The following is a 19,533-nucleotide window of genomic DNA, read 5'->3' as shown; positions in this document are numbered from 1 at the left end:
CGTCTCTAATTCCACCCAATTGTAATGGGTACCTGGCATTAGTTGACCACATGATGTTAACCGTGGGCCACAGAAATAGATGACCTTTACATCATCTGCCCTATATTATTCGCGAGGTCTGAAAGGGGATCTTTACTTTTCTACTTTACTATTGGGACAAATATGTTTAAGTGAGTAGTCCCATGCAATCCAGACCAGTTCATGTTCAGTATGTTGTGTGTCGTGTGCAGTAATGACTTTAGTGATGTCAACGTTTTTCCTGTTAACTATGTGTCCTTCTCTGTAGTCACGTGAGGATGTATCGCCAGGTAAAGCGCCCCCTAGTGTCACCGCATGCCAGCTGTACACACGAGGTTCAAGTCAATGCATTGATGCATGTGTAAACGTGTGACACAAAAAAAAAGCCCACTTCAACAATGACAGAGCAGCGCATAGTTAGGCCTAGAGGGGTGCATGGGGTATCTAGGAGGGGTAGCACCTCTAGTGGACAGGCAGTCGTACCCTCTTTTTGAGGGCAGCTTGGCTCATTCTTGGTCCCCCACTCGGTACCCAACTCTCACCTGTGGCTCCCAGAAGCTGTAGCACCCAGAAACGGCTTTGACTGGCCGGCTAAACCAGGTAGAGGGTATCTGACGTGTCCATGGCAAACCTACCATGTGAAGTCTGGACTTGGCGGCCCGTGCGTAACGTCACATAACTAAGACAAATCGGACAGAAAGGCAAATACCAGCACAGCACTCTAGAGCAGGACAGGACACACAGAAAGTCTCTGATCATCCACTGCACCCAAACTCGTCTCCAGACGTCTTGACCAAATCTTCCTTCTGGAAATGGATGGGCTTTAGGGCGAGAGAGTGAGGTCGACGCTCGAATCCTCCTCACTTAAATGCAAATTCCAGCGCAAGTCACTAGTCACACACACCCCCCCCCCCCCCCAAAATCCCACTGGATGACAAAGTAGTCATCATCGAACCACTAACTATATATATATTAGTTAGGCCTGGATGAGTGCACGACAGCATGTCAAGAACTCAGGTACTCACCTTTTCCACGATGTTGAGAGAGAACTTCTGATGGGGCAGGCAGTGCGGCGCGGTGCACGTATCCTCGTTGTGGTTGTAGGCGATGTGGCAGTGGATGCGGCGTAAGATGTTTTCCTGCAGACAAAACATGAACACGTAACAACCACGTGACCAAACACAAGACAATGAGTGACATCTTACAAATAAAGTAGGCTAGTAACACTGAAACACCCAACTCTACTCAATCATTGGTGTATTTTATTGTGACTAAACACTAAGTCTCAGAATGTGTGTAACGCTATAGATATAACAACTTTTGATAAACTTCAAACAATGGTGTAGTTTGTAGGGTGAGGCCAGTGTTTCCCAAACTGTGTTCCGCGGAACCCTTGTGTTCCGCAAAACTTGAATGGGTGTTCCGCAAGACTTGAATGGGTGTTCCGCAAGACTTGAATAGGTGTTCCAAGAACTACTGGAAAAATTAACTAGTAGGCCACCACGTGAATTAATCTCTCTAAAAATAAGCAAAGCGTTCCGCTAAATATTCAGAATGTGTGAAGTGTTCCGTTAAGGAAAAAGTTTGGGAAACACTGGTGTATGGCAATGTGAAAGGGAGGGAGGGGGGGACCTAAAATGGGAGACTATCCTTATTGAATTAACACCAAGACCAAAAGTCTAGAAAACGGCCAGATCCTCTTCGTCCCCGCATACCAGACGACCAGATCTACGTGGGATACCTTCCAGTTGCGTAGATCTGGTCGGATGTTCAGGGGAGCGTAGCGTCACCGAAGACCACAGTGCATGATGTGGCCAAGACTTTGACTGACGTCTGAACGAAAGTCATCACTTGACTGAACCCATCCCACCCCATTCCTTAGCCTTCCTCCCCCCAGGCGTTTCATTTACTTTCGACGAAGATTGTGTGATTAGACCTACTACCTTCCAACTTCCGATGTGTCACACTGGTGTGTCATCAACATACACAGCTACCTACGATTGAACTGACCAAAGGCGAAGCTATTCTACACAAAATGTCGGGTTTTCAATGGAATTAAAAAAAAACAAACAAAACTTGGCGAGTCGACCTGGGCGAGTCTAATGTCAATAATCAAATCATCAGCAACTATTATTAGACTACAAACTTAACTTTGACAAAAGTTGCACTAAAATAAAAGCTATTAAAAGAAAACAATCAGTCACTGGTCTAAAGAATTTTAATGTATTTTGTTATTTCTACAAAGGTCTTCATTCGACCACAATGAGCCCGTCACTTCATAGTTGCTACGCCATTGAAAATCCATCCTATATTTTTTGACGTTTTCTGCACACTCCCATGTCGAAGCAAATCGTTGGTTTTGTCACACAAATGTATTTTTTTTTATTTGCATATTTTATTTCACGAACGCAGTGTCTGGAATCTATCACAAGCTTGTCTTTTTTTTTTTGTTTGTTAAGTAAACAAAATACAGTGGGCCTAAAGGACAATGCCTCCATTACATCTTATCTTATCTATATTATAAAGTAGAATGTGAGGGGTATGTATGTATGTATGTATGTATGTATGTATGTATGTTACTTATAGACATCAAAACCGCTTGACCAATCTTGACAAAACTAGGCAGGAATGTTCCTTGGGTACCAACTTAGACCTTAGTGAATGTATTGTAGCCCTAAAACAAATGTAAGACCCTCAAAAAAAAAAATAAAGTTGTCCGACTCTATTACAGCTATAGTATTTTATGGATCTAGGCCATGTCTACAATGTTGACATGAGAAAAGATAGAAGGGATTTAGACCTAGATCTAATTTTAAGAAATACACTTTGCGCAGATAGTTTTTTACTTTGACACATGAAAATGCAAAAGAAGATCCATTGATTTCATTATATAATAAAATTAACCTTCAATTTTGTGTTTCAAAAGCATTTTTTACATTAATTAGTTCCTTTATCTGTGATTACAGATTTCCTGACGAACATTCTTTCATTAGACAATTCCGTAATGAATCGCGTACTAAATATTAATTCGTTTAATTGTTTACTTTATAATCCCATCCCTAGATCTAAAACTCTAATTCAACTCTAAGATGATAAAACTTCTCTTCGCACGGATAGTTTTATACTTTAACACATATACATATTAATTAAAGTCCATTCATTTCATATTTTGATCAAATAAACATTCAAATTTGGTTTTCTAAAGCTACATTCGTTTACGAAAGCTGCGAAGCCGAGTTGAGATAGGCCTAGATCTATATTCATTCATGAATCGCGTACTAAATATAATTTCGTTTAATTGTTCACTTTATAATCCCATTCATTTAACAAAGCTATCGCTCTTTTCGTTTTTAATAGATAAGAATGTATCGACTTCGGGTAAACCCATTTTCGCAAACCTAATTTTATTTTCGTAGCGAAAGAGAAATAACGTGAAAGGATCATTAGCTAAGTTTAACATACATATAAATCCAATCCACTAGATTATTCAAAAGCATTTTTTACATAAATTAGTTCCTGATATCTACAGATTTCCTGGCGAACATTCTTTCATTAGACATTACCAAATGGTTACACATTAACACATTTCTCTTCTGAGGTCTGAGTCTATTCCTAGGCCTAGGTCTAAAACTCTTACTGAACTCTAAGATGATAAAACATACTAATTATTGTCCATTCATTTGATATTTTAATCAAATTAACATTCAAATTTGTTTTTCTAAAGCATTTTTAATACATTCGTTCGCTGTTCGCTAAAGCTGCGTAGCCGTGTTGTCCATTCATTTGATATTTTAATCAAATTAACATTCAAATTTGTTTTTCTAAAGCATTTTTAATACATTCGTTCGCTGTTCGCTAAAGCTGCGTAGCCGTGTTGAGATAGGCTTATATTCATTCATGAAAAAAAGTTCACGCATGCGCAGCACAGAACTCTAGATTAGTGTAGATTTAGATCTACGTCTACCTCAAGATCTACTTTATACTTTATACACATGAACATACAAAATTTAGTCTATTCATCTCAAATTTTAATCAAATATATGTAGCCCTACAAGCAAATGTTTTAACTTAAAAAAAAAATGGATTTAATTAAGCTATTTTGATTTGATAGCTTCATTCACACTATTTTTACATTGACACATTCGCTTTACTTATTACATTATTATTTCGTTTAATTGTTTACAAAACACTCTCAGTGACTATATCAACAGTAATGCGCAAATAAAGACCCGCGGGTCGCGGGTAACATATGTCTAGTATCTTATATAATACAGACGTTACTTCAAAAAAAGAAGATGATTACGTCCTACGCGTCATGCATTTAGTCATGCATATTAACCAATGACTTAAATTCTGCCAAGTCACTGGTTTTCCTGGCTAGCTCAGGCAACCCATTCCATGCTCTAATACACACATAATACATTTATACATCTGTTTATAAACATGCAACTTTTTTGTTGTGATGCAGACTAGCAAAGTCTTACATCTGTTTAGAAACATGCAACTTTTTTGTTGTGGTACAGACTAGCAAAGTCTTACATCTGTTTAGAAACATGCAACTTTTTTGTTGTGGTACAGACTAGCGAAGTCTTACATCTGTTTAGAAACATGCAACTTTTTTGTTGTGGTACAGACTAGCAAAGTCTTACATCTGTTTAGAAACATGCAACTTTTTTGTTGTGGTACAGACTAGCGAAGTCTTACATCTGTTTAGAAACATGCAACTTTTTTGTTGTGGTACAGACTAGCGAAGTCTTACATCTGTTTAGAAACATAAAACTTTTTTGTTGTGGTACAGACTAGCGAAGTCTTACATCTGTTTATAAACATGCAACTTTTTTGTTGTGATGCAGACTAGCGAAGTCTTACATCTGTTTAGAAACATAAAACTTTTTGTTGTGGTGCAGACTAGCGAAGTCTTACATCTGTTTAGAAACATGCAACTTTTTTGTTGTGGTACAGACTTACTACAGACTAGCGAAGTCTTACATTTGTTTATAAACATACAACTTTTTTGTTGTGGTACAGACTAGCGAAGTCTTACAATGTTTCCCATCGCATCTCCCACTGTCCGCCGTGACGTCACAGGCTAAGCAAAGCGGACATGACGTCAAAAGTGACACATCCGTTTGGATCTGTTGAATCGGTTCAAGACAACAAGCTGATCGTCTGCTCCCGGAGTGACACTCTTCACCTTTTTAGAGTGTACAACAAAGCCCAGTGTTTGGGCCCACCGCAGGCCCACAACAAAACACAAGTTGGGACAGTGTCAGAGATCGAGTTCCGCCATTACCTCGAGACCGTCTGACCAAACACAGAAACCCCCCCCCCCCACTCCCTCTGACAACACACTGTTGCCGTGTTTGGTAGTGTAACGTTATATTTTAAACAACACTCGCGGGCGGGAGAAGTTGAGAGGGCGACGGACAGCACGCCACGTGATCTGCCACATCTCGGAGACATCACAATAACATTACTTTCTACAAATCTTTTGTATCAACTCACTCTGTCTGTCTGGTACAACTTTTACACACTTCCCTTTCTCGGGCCAAATTGAAAGTGTCCACAATTATTTATTGTAACTAACAAAACAAGAATCAATAAAAATAATTACTTGTGATTAATTATTATGATACCAAAAAATGTAATTAATCCTTCAGTATTAAGAGATAAGGCTAAATTTGTGGTGTTGAGTCCCCATATATTATTATTTTGTTTGATATTGAGAAAGGGAAATAAATTCTACATTATTGACAGATGGTTGTAAATGCAAAGTTCTCCCCCTCATATAACCTTTTTTAAAAAATAATTTAAAATAACTTTATATTTTTCTTGTTTTAGTTCTAAATGGAGATGAAGAACTAAATGTATTGTTTCGTTTCTAGGTCAATGTTTCGTTATCGTCTGCAAATCAAGGAATTGTGGTCACACTTTTTTCATTTGCCTATTATCATCAGTAGGCGGGACAGTACCATGGAGCTGGATCTTCAAATATAACACATTGATGACGTGACTACATCTAGAAGTCAATACTTACAAAACATTCAGCAGCGTCGTCCATGTGCCGCAGCTGAAATCGTTGCTCATTGGCAAACGTGTCGGCCAGCGCCTTCCTCAGACTGTCCGGCTGGAGCGATGTCTGGTCACTAAACTGGAACTGGGTGAAAATAGCCTGTAGGGAAAAAAAACAACATTGTTATAGCCAGTTACGTTATGTTTTCTATATTTTGGTATATTCATAATCTATCTATATATATAATTCTTTTCGTCGCTCAAGAGTTTGGACGAGAAGAAGAAGTACAGAAAAGATCACTTTTATTTCTGCGGCTAGTCACCCCACGAAAAAACAAGAGGGGGGAGATAAGTATTCACCGGTCACTACGGATGGCTGCCTGGTATTTAATAATAATATTTGTACGTAACCCAACCCAAACTTGCGGTAAATTTAAATTCTCATGGTTAGAGCCTAATATTAATTTAGGAATATAGCTTTGAATGTTGGTCGTTACTTTACAGTTTTTCTTAAAGATAAAATGAAAACTTTCCATTTTTTAATGCAAATTTCTAAACGATCAAAGTTCTTAGAATTTCTTACAAGAGAAAAAAAAAATGTGTTAATTCTGGTGTGACATATGAACAATAAAATCACACTATGGTCTACAATGAAGTCGTCCCAATGAGAAGTTAATGATACTATAGAGAGTCCCCTGGACTCTGAGGCAGGTAGATATATATGTGTGTGTGTCGCAGTTAACTCCAGTGTAGCGTACCCACCAAGATCACACATCACTGCTCACTTGTGCTCAACTGATGGCAATCAGGCATTGAACAGCACTCACCCGTGACCTTTATGGTGGCGCGGGGTTTTATGGCAGCCCGGTAGGCACATAAATAAATATTGTATGGTAGCCCATTGACGCACAGAGGCCTGCTATCAAGTGAATTGAACCAGTTAGTTGATAAACAACTTTGCCCATGTTAATGATCGACCTTATCAGGTGAATATTGTCATTTGAAAAGGTGTCAAGAGAGATGAAAGTGGACGCCAACGAATGAATGAATTCAATTCTTCATTAGATTCACTTCGACTACACATTATTTTCATCTCGTTGGAGGGAGGACTCATTGTAGGAGAGGAAAAGAGGTTGGGGGAGTATCTTGAACTCGTAGTAAAAAAGATTTGAAAAAAAAAAATCACACTAACATCTTCTAAGATGTTTTTCTTTGGTTTCTTTGTTTACTTGACATGTTTCGGATGTTTTTACATATTTCGGATGTTTTTACATATTTCGGATGTTTTTACATATTTCGGATGTTTTTACATATATGTAAACCAAACCTCCCGCGGACGGGGGGGGGGGGGGGATAGCAGCGGGCAGGGCTCGAACAAGAAACCATTGAAAGACAGTCCAACGTTGGAAATAAGATAAGATAGATAAGATAATTTTTTACTGGTCCAATCAAATGGAAATTCAGTTTGACTACAATTTGACCACCTCAGAGTAGCTACTGTAGCAATAACAATACAGATGCAAATACGAACCAACATTTACACACGAAAACACATACACACTCACAACCAGCGCTTTATGAATTTGACTTCTATGTACTTCTCGATGACGACAGCTGATCTTGTAACACTCTAACAAAAGTGGGATAAAAGAGTTTTAAAATCTTTCTGTTTTAGTTCTAATGGAAAGGAGACGACCACTTCGTTTAGATCTGATGTAACAGTGATTTAATGGGTGCAGGTTGTCTTTAAGAATCGTGTGTGTTTTGGAAAGGCATCTTTCATGAAAAATCTCTTCAAGAGATGGTAGCCGTGTTCGAGTGATAAACGATGCTTTTTTTAATTAGTCTATTTAGTCTATGTCTTTGTGCCAGTGAAGTAGTACCATACCAGCAGGTGATGGCAAAGTTAATTAGACTGCTGATGGTTGCTGTATAAAAAAGTTTAATTATTGTTTTGCCGATTTAAAATGATCGTAGCTTTCTAAGATATAAGAATCGTTGATGAATTTGGGTGTAAAGGTTTTCACAGTGTTCACTCCATTTCAGTTTGTTGTTGATGGTATCTCGGTATTTATATTCTTGGTCACAAATGATTTGTGGTGCTACTTTGTATTTATTTCATGGGCAGTTCCGTCAACACATACATACAGCTGGCTCATCCAACGAGGCTCAGTCAACACAAACACACCCATACCAGGCCCAATTTAATCAACACACACACTCACTCAATCACCACACACACACACTCAATCAGCAATCTTGATTTCTCTTTCATCTCTCTCCCCTCCCCCCTGATCACATTAACTATTTCATGACGAATGGACCGTCCTGAAATGTCCGAGAGCCCAGAAGAAGAAAAAAAAATCAAGGGAAGTGAGCAGGTAATGAAGCATGTAGCGGGTGAAGAATGGAGCTGATGGTTGAATGAAGAATGGTGGCAGACGATGGATGAGTGAAAGTTTAGTGCGACACACAGCCCAACTAGTGTATCCAGTCCCGGGGCGAATGACTATTTGGGTCCGCGTGCGAAGTTTATTGACTAAAGGCTTACGGTGACGTAAATGAATAAGTGTCCTACAGTAGAGAGACCTGACAGAACAGCGGACTAACTGAAATGTTCTATTAGTGTCCTACAGTAGAGAGACCTGACAGGACAGCGGACTAAATGAAATGTTCTATTAGATTTACTGTGAAATTAATCTAACGTCTACGAATTAAATGTAGATCTAGATCTTTCATTTGACAATTAGTTTTGAACACGAGAAAAACGAAGTTTGGGTTTTTGTCTTCAATTTAAATGGCGAAAAACATTTTTTTGGGTCCAAGATATAAAGTAACGAAAGATTTATTTAGAGTCTGTGACATAATGGGGAAATAACTATTTTTTTGATTACTTGTATAGTTAGGAGTGATTCCCCTTATGTAGTTTATAAAAGGCCTTGCAAACTGTGTTTAGTGGCCACTTGCTCCTGAGTTACCAGCTTGACCACTTGACCTGTGTTGTGTATAGTATTTTTTCTGTTAGTGGTCGTGTGTCATGGGGTACTCGGAGAAGTGTGCCCTGCTCTGGAGATCTTTGGGCTAAGTATATCTTTAGTATTATTGTATTTTAGATAATGTATTTATTAATAGATATAGTTCATATAGCCTCAAATGATTTCCAGGCAGTATATTTTTTTTTACCCTGATGTTCTGCATCCTGGGGTACTCCCAAAAGTGACATATTTTTGTAACCTTTTTCTGAGGGATTCAATCTGTATTGAATCATCAGATGGACTTTAGATATTTTTTATAGCCTTGTCTCTGAGGGATTCAACCCGTATTGAATCATCAGATGGGCTTTACCAAACGGATGGCTATAGGTGGGATTCTGTGAAGCTTGTAGGCTCATAGGTTTCCCTGAAGCCTATAGTTCATCATGACCATTTTGTTGTTGTTTTTTTTGGCTAAAAGTGGCTAGTGTAAGCCTGAAGCCTGTAACCATAGTGTAGCCAAAAGTGGTCGTATTTCGACCTGAGGCATGTGACCTTTAGTTGGCTGTGTGAGCCGGAAGTTTGTAACCCAATGGTCAAAAGTGGTCATGTGTTGACCTGAGGCCTGTGACCTGTATTTTTGATAACCAGAATGTGACGATAATGTAACATATGACTAGGGCTGTGTGCCATATTATTTTTGAGTATCTTTTGTTTACTTTTTGTTGTGTCGGCCTGTGAGTTAATGGCCATGTATTTACACCTATATTTTATTCATGTAAATAAACCATGTAAATATGTTTACCTGCGACTTTGTAAAGTCTTTTGTTGCATACATTAGTTGAATTGTATACCTGGAGGTTATACCTAATAACCTAGGCAGTACAAGAAGGGACCAGCACACCTCTGGACGAACGTGCCAGCACACTTAACACTGACCTTTTGATCTAAATACCTAAATCTAGCTATAATTCTAATTGAATATTTTTAGCTATACCCGCTAATAGGTAAATTAATTGATCAAAATTTTGTTATATTGAGTGGGGTGCTCTTTTAGAATCAATCTCCATTACTATGTAATATGGGGTACTGTTACAAGCAACCTCATTTCATTTGTAACAGAGTCTTTCATCTGTATGAACAGTATCGTCCGCTGGGGGAGGGGGTGCTAGGGGTGCAGCCCGCATCAGGTGACACCAACTCTAACGACGCCTCTACATCTAAACATAAAAATGTAGAACTATGGGCGTGTTTTTATTCACTTCTAGTACTGAGTAACACAATAAATGATAACATCCTTGCAGGTCTGACCGTTGCGTGTGATCGCTGCCTTAAACTAATGAAGTTACTTCACTCCTTGGGAAATAAATATATATGTGTGTTCTCTTTCTTGCGAAGTAATACTGTAATGACATAAGAAAAACAAAACTCACCTTCAAGGCACAAAATATGCAAGACTTGTTCATGCACACGTGACCTGTCAGTCTTCTGTAACTTCGTCGAAACACATCCAAGTGCCAGAAGACCTAGAATAAAGCAAAAGTGAAAGTTGAACTCTTCAGTCAATATATATATATATATATATATATATATATATATATATATATATATATATATATATATATATATATATATACAGATGACAAAACTAACATGAAACAACAACAAAGGTACGTTTAACTATAATTACGGCTGCAATATGGTCAGTACATGCTAACTTTCAATTTCAACTGCTCAGAGTCCAAATCATATATAGTATGGTATAGTTGTGGAGGCGCGGTGGCTGAGCGGTAAAGCGATTGGCTTCCGAACCATGGTCCAGTGTTCGAAACCTGGTGAAGACTGGGATTTTTAATTTCGGGATCCTTGGGCGCATCTGAATCCACCCAGTTCTAATGGGGGAGAAGTTGTGCTGGCCACATGACACCCTCGTTAACCGTAGGCCACAGAAACAGATGAGCTTTACATCATCTGCCCTATAGTTCCCACAAGGTCTGAAAAGGGGAACTTTAATCTTAATATTTATATAGTATTGTGATAATCTCTAGATATAAATATGAGTTCAACGCTAAAGGATTCCATTTTATACATCGGAGAACGTCAATAAAACCATATTTAAAAAAAAAAAAAGAAAAAATTCTTTAACATTTAGAACCATCTAGATCACTTTGAAAGCAAAATCTCGTCTAAATCATAATCTCGTCGCGAAGGAACGTAAACAGGAAGCGAAGCTTTCCGTTCAGTTGCTAGGGACGCGCACGTGAGGCATATCTAAGACCAAATCGTTGCTATGGTGGGTAATAAACAGTCAAGCAATTAGCTGCATTCGTCCTTGACTTTTAATGTTGATTGATTGGAAAATTTTTTTGGTTCGGTCTCACGTCCAGCCATTGTTCACGCATTTAGCAGCTCTCTTTAGATTTGTTCAATCTAGACATTCAAAGTTAATTAAATATTTTTTTTTGTTGTTGTTTTTTAATTACATAAAATTTAACTATCGCCTGACACTTCGTCGATATAATATGTGAACACATCCAAATCATTCTCTTAGTCTCTCTCTCTTTCCTTATGTCTCTCTATCTCATTCTCCCTAACAGTCTCTCTCTCTCTCTCCCTCTTTCTCTCTCTTAAGATATCTCTCCTGAGATACTTCACGGCAAACTTTTAGGCTGTCTGTAGGGCCAATGTTGCTATGTGTAGATGTGTACTCAGATCTGTGTGTGCTACCCGTGTATAAGGTCCATCAGAATTATACAAGACAAAGTACTTCTCGTGAATCTGTCTACACCCTAGTCTGCTTCGTAGCGTTTTGTTTTTCCATGACTGGTGCACTGTATATCCCAATGTCGTTTGCGAGCGGCTGTCACTGACCTATACTCTCTTAAAGAATGCAGCCACTGACCTATACTCTTTTAAAGACTGTAGTCACTGACCCTTATTCTTTTAAAACATTTACATGCTTTTAAAATTATTTTTTTTTTATATTATCGATATTATTATTATTATTATTATTCTCATCTGATGAAAAACAAGTATGAATACAAATGTTTCTAAAAGTCATTACCATGTTGTGCTCACTCATGCGATTCTTTAGCCTCCTCCCTCTTGTTATTTCCTCCCCCCCCCCCTCCCATTTAAAGCTCACAAACTTCTACATTTCTATTTTTCTAGGACTAGTCACTCATTTATTGATGTGGCCAGGATCGATGTGGCGTTTGTAAAATTGACAAGGACCGATAACCGACGGCTGGGGTGATGCGCTGGGAGATAGTGGAAAGCAGTTATTTATTTACCTCCCCTGGGCATATCCTCATATCGACAAGACAAATGACAAAAAAAAAGGATAAATTTTGTGTGTGTCACAAAATATCATTGGTATTATATGTGAAATAGAAGAAGTTACACCAGTGACCTGGCTAAAACAAATGTATACAATACATTCATTATTTTATGGAGTTGAGAAAAGTTCAGAATACTTTGCCAGTTAATGTTTTTATTACACCGGTGACCTGGCTAAAACAATGTATACAATACATTCATTATTTTATTGTATGGAGTAAAAAAAAAGAAAAGTTCAGAATACTTTGCCAGTTAATGTTTTTATTACACCGGTGACCTGGCTAAAACAAAATGTATACAATACGTTCATTATTTTATTGTATAAAGTTACGAAAAGTTCAGAAGACTTTGCCAGTTAATGTTTTTATTACACCGGTGACCTGGCTAAAAAAAAATGTATACAATACATTCATTATTTTATTGTATAAAGTTACGAAAAGTTCAGAAGACTTTGCCAGTTAATGTTTTTATTACACCGGTGACCTGGCTAAAAAAAAATGTATACAATACATTCATTATTTTATTGTATGGAGTAAAAAAAAAGAAAAGTTCAGAAGACTTTGCCAGTTAATGTTTTTATTACACCGGTGACCTGGCTAAAACAAAATGTATACAATACGTTCATTATTTTATTGTATAAAGTTACGAAAAGTTCAGAAGACTTTGCCAGTTAATGTTTTTAATTTGACCACTTCTGCCCATCAACTACGTCATACTTCTATGGCAGTGCATAGTTGTTGGGGAGAGCCATTCAAATGTTTTCATCATTCTTCTATCAATTTATTTTTGTCTAGAAACTATTGGCTCCATCTTTCAAAAAGAAGATTCAGAATTTAGGCGTGCAGTCAGCTTTGTACTATTTTACTAACTCGGGTACTTTTCATCCCAACCAACCCATCTTTCAACCTGCCAAGCAACCAGTCTCGACTACCTGCCAACCAAGCCAAGCTCACCTGACAAAAGAGACGCTATCGATCACTTCCGCGCGGTGGGGGGTGGGGGGGAGGCGGAATGATTAAGGCGACTACAAGGGGAAGAGTGGAAATGACAAAAAGAGAGGGAGGGGGGGGGGTGACGGAGGAGGATAGAGGGGGGAGAAGAACAAAGAGAAAAAGAAGCCATCGGAGAAAGTTGACGCCCCTTGACCTAAATAAAGAGTCCTATCAACTCTTACATGCCTGGACAAGGGTGTGCTGGACACGCGGGTTGGGGTACGGGTGGAAACAGCTACAGGTTGGAGGCATACTTTAAACCCCTATCATTAAAAGGTTAGCTTGACACCGGGTCGGGTGACAACAGTGTGTGTGTGTGGAAAGAGGGGGGGAGGGCACTAGGACGCCTGAAGAATCAATGTAAATCTGGAAAGCAAATTGAATTTTATCTATCAAACGTTTCGTAGGAAATAGCTATTGTCAATGATAGAGAGCTGCCTAAGCGCTAGGATACTAATGTAGACCTTTGACCTATTTCCCCAATGATCAAATAAATGTATACAAACAAACAATTGACTATCAAATAAGATCCTTAACTATCTAAATTGAACAATGCCACATCCAGAAGAAACAAACAACTTGTACCATTACTAATGTGGTAAACAAAGTTATGTTTATAAATATTATATAAAACCTCTGGAAATAAATGTATATATTGTACTTTACGTTTTATTGTGTAGCATGTCATAGAAATCTATATTCCATTTGTAGGATTAGATTTGGTATGAGGATGTTTGCATTTTATTTTTAAGATGGGAATGTCAACAACTTATTAGCATTTTTGTTCTGGTGAAATCATATTAGGCATACCTTCTATCATTTTTTTTTTTAAATTCTCGGCTACGCTTCATTTCACTTCAACACTTAACTACTTGTTAGCTCTAGGACTATCTACTGACCTTCTATTACTATACAATACTCTCATAATGTCTCTCTCCTCTCTCTCTCTCCATCGGTAACTGTGTTACACACACACACCAGAGAGTTTCCCATTCATTTACTTTTCTAAATGATAGCATTAACTGTTGACTATAATCAGCTCTTAGTCTACATCCATTCAATATCACGAGAAATGTGTTGACAGCTATGCACGAGACGTACATTCATTCATCCCGAGACAGACATTTTGTCCTGATGTTCACACGGCTCCAGTGAATAGATGACTTTATGTCAGGTGGCGGGTCAATAGTCAGTGAAACTATAGCTTTAGTCACAGTGCACAGAAATATGTCAGTTCCCTCAGAGTTTCAATGAAGGGAGGAGTCCCGCTTTAAACAAAATGAATCTTTAAGGACAAGTCACAGTACATGTATTGAGAAGACTATTAGCAGGGGTTCTAAAAGGAAGTGCTGATGTTGCCTAGCCTAGACACTGACGTCAATCTAGGGTTACTGAGACAGAAACATAGATAAAAAGTTCATTGTTAAACATCGCGATGTCTTGTGGCACCGTCACAGGAACATAGATATAAAGTTCATTGTAAAACATCGCAATGTCTTAGGGTACCATCACAGGAACATAGATATAAAGTTCATAGTAAAACATCGCAATGTCTTAGGGTACCATCACAGGAACATAGATATAAAGTTCATAGTAAAACATCGCAATGTCTTAGGGTACCATCACAGGAACATAGATATAAAGTTCATAGTAAAACATCGCAATGTCTTAGGGTACCATCACAGGAACATAGATATAAAGTTCACTGTAAAACATCGCGATGTCTTGTGGCACCGTCACAGGAACATAGATATAAAGTTCACTGTAAAACATCGCAATGTCTTAGGGTACCATCACAGGAACATAGATATAAAGTTCATAGTAAAACATCGCAATGTCTTAGGGTACCATCACAGGAACATAGATATAAAGTTCATAGTAAAACATCGCAATGTCTTAGGGTACCATCACAGGAACATAGATATAAAGTTCACTGTAAAACATCACAATGTCTTGACTCAGGGAAATCTAGACGTTAAATATCACACCACTGTCTCGCTGATTGGATAGTAGAAAATGAGTTGCTATTGGAAATCGGAATCTCCAATGGGGTTTGGATTTAGAAAAGTAGTTCAGGCGCATTGATACATAAACCTCGGTGGGGCGACACAGAGCAATACTCCAATACAGCCGCAAAACAGAATTAAAATCGCATAGAATTAAAATCGGAAAACTGAGGGAGAAGGGGGCTGCTAGGAAAAGGAATTTGCAGTCTGTAAAATCAAGTGTCACATGTACAATGTCCCTGACCTGGACAATGAGATAATGGGACAGTCGTAGAAAGATCTCACTAAGAGCACGCGCTAGTTGACAGAACGCGAAAGAAAGAGGAAGATACAGTAACACCCTCCCACCCACCCCAACCCCAAAAAACAACAACAACAACTGATTAGCATAAAGACACAACTTCAGACCAATGTACCTTTGTAACTTTATTTTGCTAAAGATGCAGCTCTTTACGATCGTGTAAAAAGTTGGCAGGAATTGATTGCTACGTTATACATGAACACTGAACGTGAAAAATCAAATAAAGATCAACTAAAGGAGCAGATTATGTACAGGTACCATTCAGGCCTGTGGATCTAGAGTTTCAAGAAAGTCTCAACTCATATAATAATCGTTTGGTACCGGTGACATCAACACTGTCCTAGTAACGGTAACTGCTTTTAGTTAAAGAGCTACAATTGAAGACATTGGTGGCATACTTAACTCTTTTCTCTCCTAACTGACGATACCAACGTTGATTCCATCAGAACGTGTTAAACAACGGAGAGAAAGAGTTAAAAGGTGAACGGCCAATAAAAAAATGGAAACTTCTAGAAATTCATTTTATCTTTTTTTTTTATTTCGTGCAACGTCCTGTATCATTCGTTTTATTACGAAAGGGGAAGGAATGCATCTCAAGGAAAAGTAATTTAATACCACTAGCCTCCCTTTGCTCCCCTCTTTCCGACAACACCTAAACACAGAAACACATACACAAATATACCAAGACGACTCAGATGTCACGGGGAAAATATATCCTGTCCCTTCCCACCCCAGACATACTGCGGACTGACAGAAGCTGAACTAGAAGAATGTAGAAGCTTCTGAAAAAGGGGGGGGGGAAATAACAGAATTGACAAAACAGAGTCAAGTTGAAAAAAAAAAGAAATGTTATGCTTCGTTAGTTAGATTCAACAAGTCCAAACTTTTCCTAAGCACCCCTCGAGCCTTCCCCGTACATTGAAGGATATTTACACACACGCGCGAAAATAAACCACACACACACACATGGAATGAAATAGAACCTAGGCTAGTCACTGGAGGTGAACAGTTTTAAAATTTAAATTAGGGTTGGACAATAAAAGTGGGGGGAGGGGGGGGGGGAGATTACTGCTTCAAGTTTATTCAAATGGGAATAGAACGGGTAACCGGGGGGTGGGAGTGGCGGTGCTATATTTCTCCCCAGGTGGACAATAGGGGGCTGTTGATAAGAAAGTGTGGGAACCGAGGTGCACTCCACACACAGGTACGCATACATTTAGCTCAGTGGTTCTAGCATTGGGTGATGAATGGCTTAAAGCAGGGTGGGTCACACGCATGCGGGCTGGCATACAATCATTTCAGAGGTTCTGATATTGGCTGGATGGGACACACTCTGCTTTGAATTAATTTAAAACCATACAAGAGACGAGCTGTCCAATGAAACTCATTCACCAATCGTAAACAAACAACATTTTGCCACGTGGTTCTCTACCTCTTCTATACAAATTACGCAATCCATAACGGCTGTCACGTGATACGTAATTTTCAATGTTTTATCAATATTATCACGTGGCTAAATGTTGTTTGTTTACGATTGGTGAATGAGGTCCATTAATCACATATAGTCTCTGTTTCAGGGGTAACTCTTGATGCCAGCAGGAATTACTTGAGATTCGAATCCTGTATTTGTTGTTGTTGTTGTTTTGGAAAAAAAAAAAAGGGGGTACACGTAACACAGCTTACGACAGCGCCGCTTATCTTGCATCATTCGCACTGCATAGCCACCAACCAATCGCTAACGTCTTCTCGCCGTCACCATAGAAACACACACAAACACACCATAAACAAGATGGAAGCCGAGTATTTCAACACTTAATGAACGGGTTCTCGTCAGTAGCTGACACAAGAAACACAATGGAAAAAAATTCAAATGATAAAACATGGAGAAAATCTAAACTAATGCAGTATCTTCGTAACCATAACTGAAACCCTTTCGTGGCGGATATCTTGCTGACACTTATCCATTAACGATACCAGAGTTGATTCCACCAGAATGTGGTAAATAATTATGGAGAGAAAGAGTTAAAGCATATCTACGGAATCGAAAACCCCATTCTTCACTAGGATTCGAACCCGGGCCCATCAATTCGGAAACCAAGCGCTTTACCTCTCATCTACTGAGCCTCCCTGTTTTTTCAATACTTCACCCTAAAATCACAAGCATCATTCTATTTATAATTTTGTTTTCTAATTTGTTATAACAATATAAGAACCACTGTATTTAATGTTTTTTTTCTGTGGCATCTTTAGTTCAGTGCTTTACACTAGGGCACAGTAACGTAGATCTGGTAGGTCTTTCACTTTGAAGCTGATTCTAGTTTTTATCCCCTGGCGGAGTTTTCAAAAACTTGAAAAACAAGTCGCCATAATAATAGACAAAATACACATAAGTCTTACAGAAGCGAAATTTTCCCAGGATTCCCCAGGTCTTTTCTGTACAGAATAAAGAGTTTTAAAAAACGCTTTAAGGATCTGAGGGCGGAAAAGACTTTTCAAAACTCCAATTATATACTATTAGGTGGTAATTATATACGATAAACTAAACGTCTATGTAAGTACAAAAAAAAAATGGGGAATTGTATAGGTGTGCATTGAAGAAGTTCACTGTAGGTAAACTATTTCAATAAAGTGTGCAGAATGTGTTAGGGATCCGTGAGACTACTGGGAAGATGTAGCCCTAGACATCACTATGTGAAGAGAGATGGTGACTAAGAAAGCTTTTTTTAAAATTCCCCTTTCAGACAATGTGGTCTATAGGGTAGATGATGTTAAGGTCATCTGTTTCTTTGGTCAACGGTTAATGAGGTTAGGACAGCGAAAAAAAACACGGGCCTCAGCTTTGGAAGAAAAGTGTGCCTAACGAAAAATGACCGGCTCCTCTACCACCGAAGCGAAAGCCACCTTGACCTCCAATATATCTGGACGGAAGTGTCTGTCCAAAATAGGGCTCCAAATTAACATGAAAAAAGTGTTCTACGAGATGGAACCATAGTCGTTACGACTGAAGTAGGCCAGCAATCAATGTGTACATGACATTCGAACCTAATATGTGTGGCCTCTCGTGGCCGTGAGGCTAAAGTACGCTTGAGCTTGGCCTGGCTACCTATCAAGGGGGCTCGAGGTTCGACACCCTATTCGAGAAGAGTTGTGTTTACTGAGCGCCTAAAGGCAGCACGGAAAACCTTCTCCCAGACACCCCCTCCTCCGACTGGTGTGCAAATGAGATTTGACAACAGCGCCCTGAGCTTGCTACAAGCATGAAAGTCAAAAAATACGTTCAAACAAGTGTCTTGTCAATCTGATAATCCCAGATTGAAAGCTTCACTACATCAAATGTTCACTGTTTTAGACCTATAGTTCTGAAACATTCTTCCCCTCACATAACTAAAGGAGGTCAAAGATGTATATTTGAACAATGCTTGCACTGAAACTACTATACACCTGTTTAAACGACGCTGTTCTAGTCTGTATATTGTTTTAAAAGCGTGTTTGAAATGTGTATGTCACAACAACAAAACTAGCCAGTGGGCCATGTTCCCATACATTCCAGTGTCCATAGTTTCTCTGATATGTTATCAGAGCAGTGTCCAGGTCTGGGTAGCGAGACGTCGGTCCGAAGGTCACCTGTGGAGAGTGGAGTCTGTGGTCGAGAGCAGAAATCGACCAAGGTATCGGGGAGACACCAGGGGCAGATAATAAGACAATACGACACTTAGCTGACACGAGTTATCTCAGACAGTGGAATCCTGTCGAGGTCTTCAGTAAACTACAAGCCTTTTGTTCTAAGTTTAATCTCAGCGCCAATATCAGAACAAGGAAACGGCAAAGATAAAGATTAGTTCAAATATGGAATAGGAAGGACAGGATACAAATACAACTAAGAATACAGGCAT

At 38.8% G+C, this 19,533-nt stretch overlaps 1 protein-coding gene across 2 annotated transcripts in view; it reads right to left on the bottom strand.

The window, feature by feature from the left end:
* Positions 1–19,533, bottom strand: part of LOC106059047 (uncharacterized) — a 70,873-nt gene that overhangs the window by 11,708 nt on the left and 39,632 nt on the right. For both annotated transcript variants that reach the window (XM_013216576.2, XM_013216575.2), the window contains exons 3-5: positions 10,436–10,528; positions 6,056–6,190; positions 1,044–1,157 (exon numbers count right to left, since the gene is read on the bottom strand). In XM_013216576.2, the coding sequence (XP_013072030.2) occupies positions 1,044–1,157; positions 6,056–6,190; positions 10,436–10,528 (342 nt within the window). The remainder of the gene's footprint in view (positions 1–1,043; positions 1,158–6,055; positions 6,191–10,435; positions 10,529–19,533) is intronic.

Source organism: Biomphalaria glabrata, chromosome 2 (genome assembly GCF_947242115.1).
Source record: "Biomphalaria glabrata chromosome 2, xgBioGlab47.1, whole genome shotgun sequence".
NCBI classification, from domain to species: Eukaryota; Metazoa; Mollusca; class Gastropoda; family Planorbidae; genus Biomphalaria; species Biomphalaria glabrata.
Note: the sequence above shows the minus strand (reverse complement) of the source record. Positions and strands in the feature narration are given on the sequence as shown.